Genomic DNA, 19,062 nt, shown 5'->3' with positions numbered 1-19,062 from the left:
GACTTTGGATAGAGGCTACACTTATTCATTGGAAAGGAAAGGTATTTACCATCAGCCCAGAAATATTATATTGTATTTCTGGTGACTACTAGAAACACTTTCAGTGACCAATACTGGATATAATTTGTGGATTCCTGGCCTCATATCATTTCCAATCCTAATTTACCTTGCAGGATTGAAGTACAGGTAGTTTTTGATTTACAACAGTTTGCTTAGTGACCGTTTGAAGTTACTACACTGAAAAGTATTTTATGATCGTTTTTCACACTTATGATCATTGCAGCATCTCCATGGTCACATGATCAGAATTTAAATCTTAGGAAATGACTCATATTTATGACCACTGTAGTGTCTTAGGGTCACATGATCACCTTTTGTGCCTTCTGACAAACAAAGTGAATGGGAAAGCCAGATTCACTCTACAACCATGTTGCTAACTTAGCTGCAGAGATTCACTTAACAACAGTGGCAAGAAAGGTCATAAAATGGGGCAAACTCACTTATCAACTATCTGGTTTAGCAACAGAAATGTTGGGCTCAATTGTGATTGTAAATTGAGGACCATCACCATAACCCACCTGACAAAACCGAAAAATCTAATAGTTTAACCAAGTAATTGAAGCCAAAAGGATTTCACATTATATCTGTGTGCAAACTCTTAACTCTATGCTCACTTAACCAAAAACAACAAAGTTTACTGAAGACTTGCCATTTGTTCAAGTTCATTTTTTTTAAAAAAAATGGCCATTCGGAAACATTTTTCTTCTGTATCACACCCACTTTCCTTCCAGGGGTGAAATCCAGCAGGTTCTGACAGGTTCTGGAGAACTGGTAGCGGAAACTTTGAGTAGTTCGCAGAACCGGCAAATACCACCTCTGTCTGGCCCCAGATTATGTATGTATGTATGTATGTATGTATGTATGTATGTATGTATTTATTTATTTATTTATCTATCATACTTTTATACCGCACCATCTCCCGTAGGACTCAGGGCGGTTCACAGGCATATTAAAAACAATATAATAAATAAGCATTAAAAACCCAATTAAAACTAAATATTATCATAGCCAAATCACTAAAACGGTAAAAACCCATTAAAAACCCATAAAATTTAGTTAAAACATTTTATTCTTAGGCTAGTCCAGCGCGCTGAAATAATAAAGTCTTCAGTTCACGTCTGAAGGTCCGGAGGTCGGGGAGTTGTCGTAATCCCGGAGGAAGCTCGTTCCACAGGGCTGGTGCCATCACAGAGAAGGCCCTTCCCCTGGGGGTCGCCAACCTACATTGTTTAGTCGACGGCACCCTGAGGAGGCCCACTCTGTGGGAGCGCATGGGTCGTTGGGAGGCAATCGGTGGCAGAAGGCGGTCTCGAAGGTATCCCGGTCCTAAGCCATGGAGCGCTTTAAAGATGGTAACCAAAACCTTGAATTGCACCCGGAAGGCTACCGGTAGCCAGTGTAGACCGCGCAGGATAGGTGTTATATGGGAGCAATGCGGTGCTCCCTCTATCACCCGCGCGGCCGCATTCTGGACTAACTGGAGCCTCCGGGTGCTCTTCAAGGGGAGCCCCATGTAGAGAGCATTGCAATAGTCCAGGCGGGAAGTGACGAGGGCGTGAGTGACCGTGCGTAAGGCGTCCCGGTCAAGGAAGGGGCGCAACTGGGGGAGGGAATGGGGATTTTGCAGTATCCTTCCCCTGGAGTAAAGAGGGAATGGAGATTTTGCAGTATCTTTGCCCTGCCATACCTACCAAGCCAGGCCCACAGAACCGGTAGTAAAAACAAAATTGGATTTCATCCCTGCATATAACCTTCGACTACAGAACTCTTAGAGAAAAGAAGGGGTCCGCTCGATCCTTTGGAAGAATCGAGGGTGGCGACCTTCATCTTACGCCCCAAAACTTCTTTCCGAGTTAAAAGATGCGAAAGACCGCGCGCTGCATCTCGGCAGAGAAAAAAAACTCGGCTTTCCGAAAACTTGCGTTTTGCAAAAGTAGCGCGCGGGGGAGACGGCGTGCCCGACGGCCGCGTTTCTAACAAAGGCGAAACTTTTTAGAAAAGACTTCCCCTCCGTCGCCCCTCGCCCGCTCCCGGCCCGATTTCATCCGAAGTTCCCAGCCGCGAAGAGTGGCAAGAAGGCGCCCTCCTCCGTCGCCGCCGCCGGTGTCACCCGACCTGGGGTCAAATACCAGCATCGGAGCGAGGAAAGAAGGGGCGGGCCCAGGCGCTGATGATGTCAGCTTGGGAAGAGAAAGGGAGCGAGCGAGTACGCAGGAGGAGGACGAGGACGAGGAGGAGGGAGAGCGGCTGTTCCGGGTCAGGCACTGGAATGGGAGGGAAAAAAAAACACCCTTCCCAAAGGTGCTTCAGCTCCAGCCAGCCGCCAGCCCAGCGTCTTCGGAAGCCAGCACGGGACTTGCGACTTCGCGCTGCGGCCGGTGCAACCAGCAGCTCCCTGTAAGAAGCAACCGGAGGAAGATTTCTTCAGCCCCTTGTCTTCTTTTTTTTTTCTTTCCCCGGAACAATTGCCGCTTGGGCTCTTTCGGCGGCAGCACCAGGCGCTGAAAGGGGAGAAAGTGCTTCCTCAGCCGCCCGTCCTCTCCGGATCGATTTCAGAAGCCGCCGCTGTTGCTGCTTCCTTCTGCCTCTCGGGGACGAGTTGCGAGGACGAGGCGGAGGAAAGGGCGGCCGTGGGGAGACGGCTTCGGAGCCCCGGCGTCGGCGAGGTTGCTAAGGGGCGGGCTCGGCCAGCCACCCCCTTCGCCCCGTGGGTCTCCCAGGGCAGACGCTCGGGAGGCTGCGGAACGCGCCCTTCAGACGAAGAGGAGGAGAGAGACGCGGACAGGCGGGGGCAGCCGAAGGACCCGGCGGCGCGCGCGCCACCCCTGCCCTGCGCGGCTTCGGCGGGTGTCTGGCAGGCGGAGGGAGGCGGGCGAGCGGGCGGGCGTTGTTGCTCTGCCACCGCCGCCGCTTAGCCGCCGCCGCCGCCGCCGCTATGTTTCATTGCATCCCGCTGTGGCGGTGCAACCGTCATGTGGAGATGATCGATAAGCGCCACTGCTCGCTGGCCGCCGTGCCGGAGGAAATCTACCGCTACAGCCGCAGCTTAGAGGAACTCCTGCTGGACGCCAACCAGCTGCGAGAGCTGCCTAAGGTGAGGGAGGAGGATTGTGGGGGGGGGGGAGGGAAGGGAGGGAGGGAGGGGGAGCTGAGTGGAGAGGGGAAGAAAGGCGAACTTTCCCCCGCGAGGTCGCCGGTGGCCGCCGCTCAGCCGCCTTTCTCAACTGGGAAGGAGGCAGCCCTACACGGGCTGCTGCTTCGTGCCAGGGGCGAGTGCGACCCTGGCAACCGAAGCTTCCTCGGGGCCTCTTGAGAAGTTTTGTTCCGGGGTGTGGTGGGGTGTGGTGGGGTGTGGTGGGATGAAGCCGACCACCCTGGAGCATTTTTCCGCCTCTGCCTCTCTCCTCAGGCTGTTTACCCCCCTCCCCCCCTTTTTTCTTTTTCTTTTAGCGTTTAGGGCAGGGGTCTCCAACTTTGGCAACTTTAAGCCTGGAGGACTTCAACTCCCAGAATCCCCCAGCCAGCATAGCTGGCTGGGGGATTCTGGGAGTTGAAGTCCTCCAGGCTTAAAGTTGCCAAAGTTGGAGACCCCTGGTTTAGGGAGCCCCGTGCCTTTAAGTCGCCCTTCGAGCTCTATCCTAACCCTCCGGAGACACGCGCTCTTGTCTGACGTAGAAACTTCGATCAGCTCCACAGCAACCCCGTCCCCCCCACTCCGTTCACTCGACCACTTGGCAGAAGCGAGTCCGTGCGTGTGTGTGTGTGTGTGGAGTATTTGAGGTGGGTGAGCGGTAGGGAAAAGTCTGTTTTGGCGCCAGTCTTCCTGACAACGTCCCCGAGTCTTCGGGGCTTGTAAGAACGGAGATTTCCCTGACTTTGGCAGCCTGCTTTGCCTTGGGAAAACCGTGAGGCTTCGGAGCCCTGGCCAGCCTCAAAACAGCTTGTGCAGCAGGGCTCCTATAGGGGAGGAGGGTACGTGGGGTCGGGCCTCGAGTGCGGTGCACCTGAGTTGTTCCGGAGGCCTCTCTTCTCGGAGTATCTGTGAAAGGGAAGGAGGCTGTTTTGGACGATTCCCACGGAAATCTATCTCTTCCTTCCTTCCTTCCTTCCTTCCTATCCCTACTTTCCTACCACTCAAGGTGCTGAACATATCCAACACATCTTCCTCCTCCTGGTTGCCCCACAACAACAACCCTGTGAGGTGGGTTGGGCTGAGATAGAGTGACTTGCCCAAAGTCACCCAGCTGGATTTCCTGGCTAAAGCAACACTTGAACTCATAAACTCTCATTTTCTAGCCTGGTGCCTGAACCACTGGAGACCAAACGGATTCAGTGGTGTCCATTCAGTGTCTTATGGACAAAGGGAATCAGGGTATTTATGGGTTTGTCTACTCCAGTGACTGCTGGGTCAGGATGTCAGCCAAATGTAGTCCTGCCATGGATGGATATATATATATATATATATACATATATATACACGATCAAAGTATTCAAGGAAAAAGAATGCACAGACCAATGAAATTATATATATATGTGCATTCTTTTTCATTGAATACTTTGATCATATATGGAGAGGAAAATGGGCGTGTAAACTATTATTTTATGCATGGGACATAGCAAACACTATTTATATTCCTTTCTAATGCTTTATTTGGATTTGAGTGGGGCACCCACTCCAGGAGGCTTGGTGGAGGGGCTATGTCATGTTTTAAATGCGCAGATCCCATAGTTTGTATTTTCCATATATAGCAGCTCAGACAGCATTTTGTGGGGAGATGAGTATCAAATCCTGCTTTGGATGTGTGAGCAGTGTAGCATGTACAGTGAGGTGGTGCTTCGCTAATTATTCCATAGTTCTTAAGCTGGTCTTTAGATGTGGCCACAAAACATTCTTTATGACCTCAAGCCTGCTTCCTCCCACAGCTAATGGCCTTCATTTTTATAGTTACTTCCCGTGTTCTTTATAGAAATTTAAAAAGTGAATGCCAGCGCAGCTACGTTGTCTTGCATTTCTGTTTTTAAAACCTCTGACACAAATTGGGCAAACTGGTGTGGCAGGGTAGAATGATTAGCTGTTTAGGAGCTAAGCAGTTTGCAGTGTGATTTCTATGAGAAAAGGAAAAGTTGTCGGTATAGTTGGATTAAAGTCCAACACATATCATGGTTAATGGCTAGGGTGAAATCTGCAGCAGATATAGGGAAGGAAAAGTACAAGTGTTCAGCATCGTAGACAAGACTAAAGGAAGCACAGGTGGATTTATTACATTAATTTATTTGATTTTTTTATGCGTTTTAGTTTTTAATGTGGTTTTTTAATATTCTGTAAGCCGCCTTGAGTCATGGGCGAATAGGTGGCAATATAAGTCTAATAAATAAATAAATAATAAAACTTGAGCAAAAATGGCTATGGGGACAATTTTGCAATTTTGGGGGCAAACTTTACATTACTTAAGCTGGTTAAAAAAATAGTGAAAAGATTAAATTGGGAACAAAGTAAAAAAGGTAGCAGACCCCTGGGAATGCAAGGATACTTTGGGTAATGGAAACCTGGACTTTAAGAAAAAAAAAATCCAAGGAATTGAGGAGACATCTTCTCACTTCCGTAGTAAAATAGAATTGGTTTGGGAAGGCTGACCTATCTCTGTGTTTTTTCTTTCCTGTTTATTTGTATTATTTCCTTAGGCTAATACTGAACACTAGACCTAACTTTTGAATTATCTATTAGGTACTTCTGTCATTTTGCTGGCCTGGGCATAGCTGTAGGCTAATAATATAGTGTATGTGTTTCGGACTTAGCATGATTCCTAAGCTACCCATTGAATACACATCTTAAATGTAATTAAAAGTGAAAAAACATTGCTTTTAGCTACAGCTCATCTGATAGAATGACATTAAATCAGTTTTCTAAAGAGTTATCTGTGAAAGCAGGAATATCCAGATTATCTTCTATAGGAAAAAATGGCATATGATATAAATTCATTTCCATCTTAAGTGTGAAAATGAACTGTTTATTAGACAAGGGGTCTGAAAATGAAATTGTAGCTTAACTATTGTGAATCTTTCCAATTTTGTGTTGTATTTTTAAAATTATTTCTTCTAATAGAAGATTTAATGTATTGTATTCACAGTGTTGTGGCCTATAGACAGCAGATAGTTTTTGTAAGGTAGTGCTAGAGTTATTTCAATAACTTAATTTTGACAAAGAAACAAAACAAAAGCCAGTATTATATTAGATTAAGCCGGTTATGAAGCAGACCATGTTAGCTCAAATGTGGTCTGACTACTAAACAGACGAATCAAGTGATGAGGGGAATAATGATGTTTGTCTGGTCAATGTCCAGGCAGCAACTTTTTGATGTTGTACTATTTTTGAATAGTAACCGGCAAAAATTAAATATAACTTAAAGAACAGGTACCCTACATTGTAGTCCTATACTTGTTCTTTTAGCAAGTGTGTGTCATTAGGAATTTTGTCCTAATGACACAGACATTGTCATATATAGATACACATGCTGAATCAGCACTACTAAAACCTCCTTATCTTTATGTAGCTACCATTGTACTTAGAAAAAAAAATACTTAGACATGGCTAGTTTTATCAAAACATTGAGGGTGTCTGGATACATATTTACTAGAATAAAAGCAGAAACAAAACTGACAAATCAAAAATAATATGTTGGATGTTGAGGTTTTTTCCCCTTGCTATTTTTACAGCACTTTGGCAGGGGTTTAGTGATTTGTGGTAATTTATCCTGTGGATCTATTTCTGTAAGAGGACAACTAGCAATTAAAATATATAGTTACCAAATTTTTACTCAAGTTTTTTTTCCTTGCAATATGGGAGTGGGGGATGTGCAAACATTGCACTTTAATTTTCAATATTCTGAATTGATGTGATTTATACAGTATTGCTTGCTTACAGCAGAGTTTCAGCTACAATAGCAAAATATGATCGGGAAACTCAACTGTGATAAAATGTCTAAGTGAACATGTGATATGTGTTTTTCAGTTGGATAGCAAATTAGAATAAAACTCCATGCCTGGAAATGTGTATTTGTGCTAACTCTGATGTGGATTCTATTAATACGTTGTTCATGAGGCAAGAAAAAAGTATATTAAGTGAGGCAGTGAGATTTTGTGTAGAGATGTGTGTATATTGAAAACTCTCTCTCCCCCCCAAAAAAAATCTATTTAAATAAACTTCCAACATTTCTGAAATCCTAATAATAAAGGCATCTGAAATAAGCGGCATCTGATGTGTGCAGAAATCTACACAAGTAGGTATCACCTCTGCTGACAACTTAACAAAAATAAATAAAGCAGACTTTAATGTGAAGCCTAGATTGTTTTTTTTAAATACTCCATCCTTCATAGAAATGAAGCTGGGACTGAACTTGAGAACTGAATGCTAAACAGGCAGAAAGCAAAGATAAACCATTCTTGTCCTTTATGGACGCTTACAGAAGGGAAAAGCACAGTAGCTCCTCTTCATTATACTTACCATAAAATGCAGTTTTAGTGAATAGCTTGATTGACCTTAGGAATGTGATACATTCCTTATTTTTATTTCTCTTATCAAAAGTCACCTTGCCCAGTTCGCTATTCTGTTCTTGCAGACATTTATGATAAATTGTCAAAAATTGAAAATGATTCCAGAGTGGTGGAGATAATTGAATCTAACTCACATTCCAGCTCTTAACCCAAACACATTATCCATTTGGAAAATATATATAAAAAACCCCCAATCAGTGTAATTCCATTTAAAAAGTATTCACAAAACATTCTAAGCGCCGGCACAGGGGATTTGCATACTGTGATAACTGTTGCTGTTACAGCTTCATTTTGGTTTGTCACAGTTTGTGTTTCATCTCCTCTGCCAACACTTTTCTCTATTCTAGTGGAGTAAAACAATAATTTGTTCAGTTAGCTAAGCATCTGTTGGGGATAGTAATTTCTTTTGAAATTGTGTTCTTGATCTTGACTTCCTGGTATGATCTTTTTATGTCCTCTTCAGTGTGTAAACTGAAAACTAGCATAGAGCAGGTGGTTGTCATTAATGCATCCATTATTCATTAGAGCCTTCTCTGTGTTAGTTCCCGCCCTTTGTAACATCCCCTTCAAGGTGAGATCTGCCTCAAAACCTCCTATCCTTCTGTAAGACCCTGAAGACCTGACTCTGCCAATTGGCCTGGCAGAAGGGACCAATTGAGGATCCAGTTGGGGAGTACCACAGCAAAAGTGGCTGCTGGATTGATGGCAGACTCTTCCTCCCCCTCCCCCTCCCTTGCTCTCTACTCTCCACCTGTCCATCTTTTATTCTCATATCACTATATTCTCATGGTTTTCTTTTTCATTGCTTATTCTGTTGCTCCATTACTTTGCTTTTGTTATGTTTATACTTCTGTTCATTTCTACTTTTTTTATTGTTGAAAGCTGCTAGAGTAGCCCTACAGTGAGATAGGCAGCAAATAAATTTTAACAAACAACCATCTATTTGTTTATTTATGTATCATGAACCCATTCATTCTTTCCTTGTTAACAAATTAGTAATAATATAGTAATAGTTCTCTTTGATGTCCCACCATAACAAGTCCCCAAGAGCAAATTTTGTGTTACATGCCAAATCCATTAATTTTGCATTTTCTAATGAAGTACAGTAAAAACCCATAAAGTCAAGGGATCTCCCTTGAATTGAGGTTTTATAGTATTGCATTTGGAAACAGTGCAGTACCTATGGACTGTTTTACAAAAATGTAAAAGAAGAAGCTTTTGAAGCATTCCTTGTAGCAATCCTCTTCAACAGCCATTAGCTGAGTTCCTAAAGATCATATATAATTCAGGATCATTTAGAACAGGATGTCAAACTTGTGGTGTCACATTATCGTCACCTGACATTTCACAACTTTTTTCCCCCTTTGCTAAAATGGGGGTAGAGGTTGCCAATGTGTGATGCATGTGGCCCGTGGGCCACGAGTTTGACACCCCTGATTTAGAAGGCAAGTTTTTCCAACCCTTTCTTAGATATTGAATATGAATTTAATTTGTTTGGCTCTCCTACTTTGTGTTGGAGTTACACAACTGATTATAGCTATAATCTAGTTTTAGTTTCAGTTTAATGAATCTAACCAACTGTGGATTGTTAAAACAGGATTAAACCATAACTTAGTGTGAAATGCAAAGCAGGTCAATGACTTAAAATATTAAATACCACCTTGAAATTTGCTCTTATGCTTGTTATTTAACAATTTCTTCATCTTTATATTTTCTAATTAATAAAGGCAGAGTGCACTTTTGCCGAGCAGGTTTTATTAATGGAGTGGCTGCCTTGTTGTTTCAGCAGTCTCTTTTGAAATATCTAGATTCTCTGGAACAGCAGGTTTAAGACATGGCAAGATTTCAAGCCACTAAAATATGTTACAGATACTGTACTATGAGTTATGACTAAGGCCTTATTTATGTGAAACTAGAGTATTATAATTAATTATGTACTGTAATACATAAATAATTTCCTCTAAAGAGCTCAGTATCTGTTGTATTTTTTCTGGATATTCAGCCAGCTTGTAAGCACAGATCTGATAGCTTTGGTCAAGATTCCAGACCAGCTAGTCCCCACCAGACATCTTCTAGAAACATTTACAACAATTCATCTCACACACTTTTTGGCAATAGACATTTCCATGGAGATTACTGAGTAGTTCATATTTATATATATATATAATCTTATTGTGCTTGCTTTGCCTTTGAACTACTGTAGTTTAGGAACACAACACAGCCCAATTTGAAGCATAGGTTGGCTTAGGTGGTATCAATCCAGCCTATTATGTTTTTTTCTGTGAATCAGTGATGTTTAAATCAGAATACTACCAAATTAGTTTGTGAGATACTTCTAGGTCCTGGAAACATGCTCATGTGATAAAGGAAATTTGGCCAGTTATTTTATGTTTTCACAGGTGATTAATCACCTTTTGGCTTCTGTTCGTCTTGCAGGATGTTAGCATGTCCTGCTTTGCTCCCTTCATAAACATGAGGTCATTTATTACTATTGTGATAAAATAATATGCTGCTGTTACTGTGGAAAGCACACTTAGTATGCCCCCCACAGGTGTTCATGTGGGAATAAGTGCACCCCAAAAATTTTTCTCATTTTAATTTAGAGTTTTTAATGTCTTTGTCTCACATTATATCTGAAGAGATTTTGTGATGATTAAATAGTAAACTTTCATGGGAACTTTTGAATTTCTGTACGATTAACAAATTTAAGTCTGCTTAAATATTTTGTTTTAATGTTTGTATTTTAATATAGATCTGTTTCTCAATTGCAGCACCCTAAAATAAATTCCATTTAGCAATAACTTTCCACCATAGTCTGTTATTTTTGAACTAGGTTATCTCAAAGAGAATTAATGCATTTGATATAGCTACATGGTTTAAAACTGAGTTTTACACTGCAGTGGCACTATGCATTATTTGTATTTTTTAGGTTTTCCTGAAACATGTCATTTAAAGGAGAAAAAATGTTTAATAATAGGTAGTTTATCTAACATTACCAAAACAGTATGAATGCACTTCTGATATTAAGCCAGATAGAAATTGAGGTCTTCAGAAATTTGATTAACCTTTGGATTTTGCTGTCCTGTTATTAATTTTCAAATTTTTATGATAGCTTTTCAATGTGAAACTAGTGTCTTAAGAGTGGTTACTATTACTGTAGTTCTCAAACTATAGAATACAGAATAACAGAGTTGGAAGGGACTTTAGAGATCTTCTAGTCCAACCTCCTGCCCAAGCAGGAGACCCTGTATCATTCTGTGTAAATGGCTGTTCTTTAAAACATTGGAATTCCCACAAGTCATTATATTGATTAATTGTTCTCACTGTCAGGAAATTTCTCCTTAATTCTAGGTTGATAAACTTTCATCCATTATTTCTTGTCTTGTTCTCAGGTGCTTTACCAGGTAACAGTAACAGAGTTGGAAGGGACCTTGGAGGTCATCTAGTCCAATCCCCTGCTCACGCAGGAGACCTATACTAGGAATTCGAATCCCCAAACTGCTGAACTTTCTGATCAACAGAATAGGTTGCCCTTCTCTTCTTTGTGACAGCCTTTCAAATATTGGAAGACTACAATCAATAGGAATACATCAATAGGTGTAAGCTGCTTTCAGAAACAGTACTGAACTAGTTACCGTACTTTTCAGCATATAAGATGCACTCCCCACCCCCCCAAAAGAGGGTGGAAATATTGATGTGTTATACACTGAATCCAGCCATTTTTGGCCTCCTGAAGCCCCACCTCGTGCATCCCATTTTTGAAAAAAAATGGACCCGTTTTTCACAAGAACAGGGCACACAGAGGCCTTGGGACACCTGCAGAGTGCTGGGGAGGGCAAAAATGCTGCTATTTTTGCAAAAAAGTGGTGCGTTTTTTGCAAAAACAGGGCGCACAGATGCTTTGGGAGGCCTGCAGAGTGCTCCTGTGGGCTGGGGAGGGCAAACACATCCCTATTTTTTGCAAAAATGAGGTGTGCATAGGGTTTGGGAGGACTGCAGAGTTCTCCTGGGGGCTGGGAGGGCAAAATTTTTTATTTTCTTGCTTACTTCTTTGAAATCTTGGTGCGTCTTATGCACTGGTGCATCTTATAGTCCGAAAAATATGGTAGCTGTTTTGTGCATTTCCCACAATAAATTGTTATAACATGGAAAGTCTTTGGCATACTAAGATAATGAGTTAAGGAGCATAACTAGAAGTTATAATACAGTAACATAAATCTATAGGCAGGTTGTGTAAATTGAACAGCATTTTTCTTGTGTGATCTCTTGTGAGTCTAGTCTATTCTTTTATAACAAGTAGTATGTTAAACTAAAAATTATTTAAAAACTTCGTTGGTTATATTTATAACACACTAAGCCATGAATCATGACATAGATGCATACAACATGCTAATTTATAAAACAGGCAAACCATGGCCTGGTTTCATCTATATGGTAAATCTGTACTTGGGACACAGGTTTACCACGTTCAAATAAAATTTTTATCAACAACAGCAGGGAGTTTAGTATTATAGAAAAAGAATCAGTGCTTGCCTCTTGTTTTCCCCTTTTTGGCAGTAATTTGGATCTCATATTCTGTACAAGTTTGATCTTAGAATAGCTTGATTGAATTGGCTTTAAAATAGCAACAGTAACTATCACATTTTACTGTCTCTCTCTGCTTAACTGTAATTGCTTAATGACAAATACTACTCATTATTGCCCATTTTTTATGATTACTTGCTACTTAAGGCAAAACATCTGCTTAATCCTACATTTTAATGCATGTTTTGGTGGCTTATTATTGAAGACATAATTTGAAACATGTCTTCCTACAAAATACCATGATTAGGAAACTGCATTCTCATTGAATCTCTCTCTATTTATCTGTTACAAATGAAGTTTAAAAAAACCTTTCAGATTTTTAAAAAAAAAAACCAAACAGCACACTTTCTAAATGTGATTTACATTATTTAAAAGATATACTTTCATGTCCAATGACATTGTTCAACATTTTCTATCCTAGATGTTTTTTTGTTATTTGCCAGTAGAAAAACATGAAAAAGTGGGAAGGGTAGCAGGCTGGATTGCAACATTATAAACCTGGTAATATACTGGATTGCTATTTCCTTACTCTCCAGCACCTATGGCTAATATGTGCAGGGATTCAAGGAACACTGCCATTTTTTTACTCAAGGTTTTTAAGTTGTTTGGGGTTTGGGTGAAAGACAGTAAATATCTCTTCTGTGGAATTTAGAATTGGGCAGTAAATCCAGATATAAAGGTTAAATGAATCCACTGAGCTGCAATACACACTGTATTACTCACGCCCCAAACCCAATGGCAACTTTTTCTACCGATAATACAAGATAGATACTTTATCTGTGTAAATCTAGTCATGTGGAGCATGTCTCGTTTAACACATCTCCAGCCACAGTCAAAGAACTGTGCTCCCCCGTTTACAGTTAAATTAGCCTGAGATACAGTAACATCCAGTAATGTCTGATTATAGGTTTTCACTGCAGCAGCTGGAAGTGAAAGCTTTTCTCTGCTGTGATCTGATGAGATTTTCACAGCAGATGTTCTTTAATCTTTCCTGTTCTTGCTGCTCATTCTACATAAAATGGAGAGGAAATAAATCCCTGTCCAGAGGAAAATAATAAAAAAAGCATCGTTGTAATACATTATTCATTGCATGAAAAGAAGACCTTGCTGTTATTTTGAAGTGTCTGCAACATAAGCACCTTGTTTTTGCTGACTTCTTCCTTCTTCCTTTTTCTACTTTGCAGTAGCGATGAAGAATAATTCAAAATTGGCCTCTTGGGGGAGTTTTAGGTCACAATGCTGAAAAGCTTTTGTGGGCATAGTTGCAGAAACTAATTTGATGACAACAGAACTGAGGCTGGCATTAGCTGGGTTCATTCTGTTAGGTGCTTTTTGTTCCATTCTTCTTTCCACTTTGTACTTTGCTAACCTTATCAGAAGATCTGTCTCAAGACAGATGGGATATGCCTCAATATCGTGAATGCTTTATTTCTGCTCTTTTAATGTCAAGGATGAGGTGAGTTCCATCTTGGAAGATCTATTGTTCTTAAAACTTAAGTCCGGAGGTTCACCAACTAAAGCCTACTGCAACAAAGGTAGTTGGTAATAGTAAGAAATTTTAGCTACAGGAATTTGTATATAGAGGCAGAAAACATCTTTAGGGCATCTGAGCACAAGTACAAAATATGTGCTATGGCGGCGGGGAGCGGGATGAGCCTACCTGCTCACAAATCCGTATTGTCATGGGCATAGTCAGTCAACAAAGAGTGATTTGTCAAAATGCAAATTGCTAAGGTGTCTTTGCAGGTATTTTCTGCCACTCAAGTTACATTCTCCTTTTGAGTCAGAGTGAAATGCTCCCGGATCGGACCGGATTGCATGATCATGGCCAGTAGTTTGGCAATCCGGTAGCAATCTGCACAGGTGTCATTACTTCCTGGTTTTAACCAGGAAGTAATGTGTTTTTTACCTTTTGCGCATGCGCGGCGTGTGTACTTCTGAGCCGGTAAGGAAGGTAAGTAGATTTCACCTCTGTTTTGAGGGTACATTTCCAAAAATTACCGGGCTCTAATCACCCACACCACATTTCTATTTTCTAAGAATAGTTTGAGTTCGCGTTCCCCCCTCCTTTGTTTTAAATGTGAATTTGCCCATTTTATGGCTTCTACTATATCTTGCATTTTTTTCCCTTTACAAAATGGCAGAAATGTACGCCACTCCCCCATTTTTAGCAAGTCATAGTCAGAGGTTTTCTGAGACCCACAGAATGTGCATCCAAAGGCTGCATGTGAACTGTTACCTCACATTACCCAATACCCACATCCAAACTACAACACTTCTGGATCATGCTGCTGTTAAAGATATGGAATGATTGTTGCTAAATAGGGTGGCTAGTAAGATCTCATTAAAAGTGCTTAAGTGTTCAGAATTTATGTATTACCAAATCATGACCTTCAACTGGGCAAAATGATGCACCTTAGGGCAACAGTTTTTGAACCACGGAACCTCAGATGGCTTAACTTTCAGACTGTGTTCAAAATCCAGAACCCATGACTCTGAGGAAAGGAAATTTTGGAAAGTTGCATCTGCTTCAGTGTTAATGGCTGCTATTGCAGTCACAGGATACTCAGTTTGAAGGACCCAGAGCAATTTTGCGGTCTATGCAGTTCCTCACTCTGATCCCTCCCCAACAGCCACTTGCCTGCCTGCTGAGAAAGGAAGAGAAGGGAAGATGGAATAGGGAGGAAGGAACTCAGCTTACCTTTCCTGGTCCATACCTTCCCATGCACACTCCCCCAATTTTTACTCCCCCTCCTCTGCACCCTACACAGAGAGGGAGGGAGGGAGGGAGGGAGGAAGGAGGGAAGGAAGGAAGGAAGGAAGGAAGGAAGATCAATCAAATATTTTTATTTGATATCAAATATCAATCATATTTTTTGATATTTGATATTTGATATCCAATATCAATATTTGATATCCAATATCAATCATATTTTCTGCAATCAAACTTGATTGCAGAAAATATGACTTCTGTAACAGAGTTGTTAATGCTTAGAACGCATTACCTGACTCCATAGTCTCTACTCAAAATCCCAAAATCTTCAACCAAAAACTGTCTACTATTGACCTCACCCCATTCCTAAGAGGACTATAAGGGGTGTGCATAAGAGCACAAAAGTGCCTACCGTTCCTGTCCTATTGTTCCCTTCATTATATCAAATTAATATAGCTGATGCATATTTTTTTACATACATATATATACATATACATACATTTGTTTTCTGAGGTTTTCGCGGGTGTTTGTATGTAGGTCTTTGGTTATTCGGGTTTTCTCCCGCGTAAAATTGGAAGTGTCTTGGCGACGTTTCGACGAAGTCTCATTCGTCATCTTCAGGCTTCAGCTTCGTGCTTCTGGGAGCAATGTGTGATTGCAGCTGTTTCTTCCTTTTTAACTGCTAGTGGGGGTTTGAACTGATTGAGTTCAGTTCAAACCCCCACTAGCAGTTAAAAAGGAAGAAACAGCTGCAATCACACATTGCTCCCAGAAGCACGAAGCTGAAGCCTGAAGATGACGAATGAGACTTCGTCGAAACGTCGCCAAGACACTTCCAATTTTACGCGGGAGAAAACCCGAATAACCAAAGACCTATATACATACATATACATACATACATACATACATACATACATACATACATATATATATATATATATTCTTCATGATATGTTGTTTTATGACAATGTTTGTGTATACTGTTGTGACAAAATGAAATAAAAGAAAAAATATTCCTGAAACTTCATGCTAGCTTCCCACAAGGAAACTCAGTTAGGGAAGCTGGCAAGAAATTGAAAATTGCTTCTGCTCCCACTGCTTTTTTGTCCACCTGTGGTCATTTGGTTTTTCTGTTAGGTAAGGAAATAACTCTGAAATGATAAACCCATGGTGCACAGGTTGTCTAGTGATATTAAAATTTAACTCTTTCTGTGTTATTATTGTGTTCACTTTTGAAGTATATTTGTATTATTATTTTATGGTTTAACCTGGGATAATTTTCTTTGTTTTTATAATCCTAGTCTGCACCTTAAGTTTGTTTACTCTTATTATTTCAGTTTCTCCAGCTACTCACTTGTGCAAAACTTTGGGCTGCTTACAAGGATTAAAACAACAATATACACAATAATACAATGTAGACACATCTGTGCCATTGTGGGGGTGAAGAACTACAATCATTAAGAACAATTCACATAGATTTAGTAATGGGTTTATATAATGCCCTGGCACATTGCCTGATGAAAGAGCCAGTCAGGGCTCTTTTGAAAGTTGGCAAGGTCAGGGCTGTGTGGATCTCAGATCAAATGTTCTAAAAGGTAAGTGCAGTAGCAGAGAAGGTATATCTTCTGGGCCTCACCCAGAGGACACTCTTTAAGTGGGGATCTAAGGCATGCCGAACTCTTTGCAACTTTTTAATGGGAAGATGTAATTGGAGATAGTCAGTCCTGCAAATATCCAGATCCTATGTCACATACAGCTTTATACATGATGACCAGCACTTTGATTTGCATCCATAAGTCAAGGGCACAGCTTCTGTAGCAGAAAAGTTAAATGCGTGCACTGAGATATGCCCATCGCTGATTGTGCGGCTGCATAAACAGAGGGATAGAATCAAGATCATGTGAAGTGTTAATACCACTTTGGTAAGGCCACACTTGGAATATTGCATTCAGTTTTGGTCGCCACGATGTAAAAAAGATGTTGAGACTCTAGAAAGAGTGCAGAGAAGAGCAACAAAGATGATTAGGGGACTGGAGACTGAAACATATGAAGAACGGTTGCAGGAACTCGGTATCTCTAGTTTAATAAAAAGAAGGACTAGGGGAGACATGATAACAGTGTTCCAATATCTCAGGGGCTGCCACAAAGAAGAGGGAGTCAAGCTATTCTCCAACGCACCTGAAGGTAGGACAAGAGGCAATGGGAAACTAATCAAGGAGAGAAGCAACTTAGAACTAAGGAGAAATTTCCCGACAGTTAGAACAATTAATCAGTGGAACAACTTGCCTGCAGAAGTTGTGAATGCTCCAACACTGGAAATTTTTAAGAAAATGTTGGATAGCCATTTGTCTGAAATGGTGTAGGGTTTCCTGCTGGGCAGGGGGTTGGACTAGAAGACCTCAAAGGTCCCTTCCAACTCTGTTATTATGTTATATGTTATGCATTCTGGACTTGTCTTTAAGGGCAATCATATAGAGCACATTATGGTAGCCCATATATGAGGTAACCAAAACATCACTGACTATAAGTAGGGCATCTTGACCCAGGAAAGGGTGCAACTGCCACATGACATGAATCGGCACAGTGGTTTTCCACCAGCTCCTTGAGTGAGTCCAGAAAAAATCCCGAGTTGCAAAGAAGTTCAGTCTAGGGAAGTGATATCCCCTCAAGAACTAAGGTTAAAAAAATCTCTGGGATTGGTGGTCCATGAAAACCATGCACCTGGTCTTCAACTAGGGTTGAACTTCTCTCCTTCCAACCCCTAATGAGCTCCAGGCACTGAAATAACATTACAGATACATTGCTTGTTCAGCGCAGGGATGAGATATGTAACGATGTGTCATCAGCATGACCTGTGTGGTTGGATGATCTTACCCAGGAGAAGTGAGAGTGTCAAGTCCTGAGGGACTCTCGGAGAACTAGGATTTGGCCTTCCGCCGCCCCCTGAAAACTGATGGAAAAATTAATCATGGAGAAAAAAGGAGAACCACTGCAATACTATGCTGCCCCCACCAATCACCATACATTTAGAAGGGTACCATAGTTGTTATCAAATACAACCAAGAGACCAATGTGAACCCTCCATATCCAAAGGCTAGTCTACATGTAGGAATCCCTTTAAATTGCCATGTATGGCAGCTGTTATAAATTGTTGTATAAGATTATATAGCTATTATGCAAGATCCTTTGATGTAGAACAGGGTTATCAAACTCCTGGCCCGTGGGCCGGATGAGTCATGCGCTGGCCACGCCCAGACCCAGTTTAGCGCAGGGGAAAACAGTCCCAATACATCAGGTGATGTGAGTTTGACACCCCTGATGTAGAAGTTCTTATAATATCTTCAAATTATGTAGGCAATGTTTGTTTCATGTCAATATAAAGTATTATCAGAATTTCTTTTGTTCTTAGGGAACTGTTCTATGAAATGGCTTCATACAGATCTGATTTATGCATCATGCTAGGAAATGATTCATTAAATAAACCACAATTGGATAGGTTCACACAGGATGCTAAGTCAAAGTTAAACAAATGAGATTTACTTGCTGTAAAGGATGAGTCCAGCCACCTTTACTATAGTGTAAGAGTTGTAGCAAAGAGCAATATGAAAATGATAGAAAAAAAAATATGCTGAGTGGTTTTGGAATAGCCCACATTGGTATGTTTAAATGGTATGGTTTCATATTTCTAAATCATGGTTTAGCCATGATTTGTTGAATCACATTAGCTGTTTCACACCTAAGCCATAGCCAAATAAACCATATTGTAGCTTATTTAGATTTTTAAATACTTTTTGTTTATCCTGCCTTTATCACTTTTTAAGTAACTCAAGGTGATGAATATACCTAATACTCCTCCCTCCTCCTATTTTCCCCACAACAACTGTTAAGTCCGGGAAGTAACGAGACTGGAGACCAGGGTAGTGACAACAGCTCTTTAATATAGGGTGAACCCAGCAACGGGCTGGGGGAAAAACCTCTCCTTTTATACAGTTCTGCTGGAGGCTTCGTCCAATCAGCAACGTGCTGATTTCCCGCTCAAATATTTAAAGGTACAAACATGAATACATAACACTCCTCCCCTCCCAGAAAACACTTTGCCTCTATTTACATATTTATTTACATGTTATTTTTCGACGTAGTCACGCAAATAACCT

At 41.1% G+C, this 19,062-nt stretch overlaps 1 protein-coding gene across 1 annotated transcript in view; it reads left to right on the top strand.

Annotated features, from left to right (window-relative positions):
- The first annotated feature begins 2,276 nt into the window (after positions 1-2,276).
- LRRC1 (leucine rich repeat containing 1) overlaps positions 2,277-19,062 on the top strand; it is a 102,056-nt gene continuing 85,270 nt past the window's right edge. Inside the window, exon 1 of the mRNA XM_058177058.1 lies at positions 2,277-3,154. Within this exon, the coding sequence (XP_058033041.1) occupies positions 2,996-3,154 (159 nt within the window). The 5' untranslated portion in view covers positions 2,277-2,995. The remainder of the gene's footprint in view (positions 3,155-19,062) is intronic.

Source organism: Ahaetulla prasina, chromosome 1 (assembly GCF_028640845.1).
Source record: "Ahaetulla prasina isolate Xishuangbanna chromosome 1, ASM2864084v1, whole genome shotgun sequence".
In the NCBI taxonomy this organism is placed as follows: Eukaryota; Metazoa; Chordata; class Lepidosauria; order Squamata; family Colubridae; genus Ahaetulla; species Ahaetulla prasina.
This window is presented reverse-complemented; position numbering and strand designations above follow the sequence as displayed.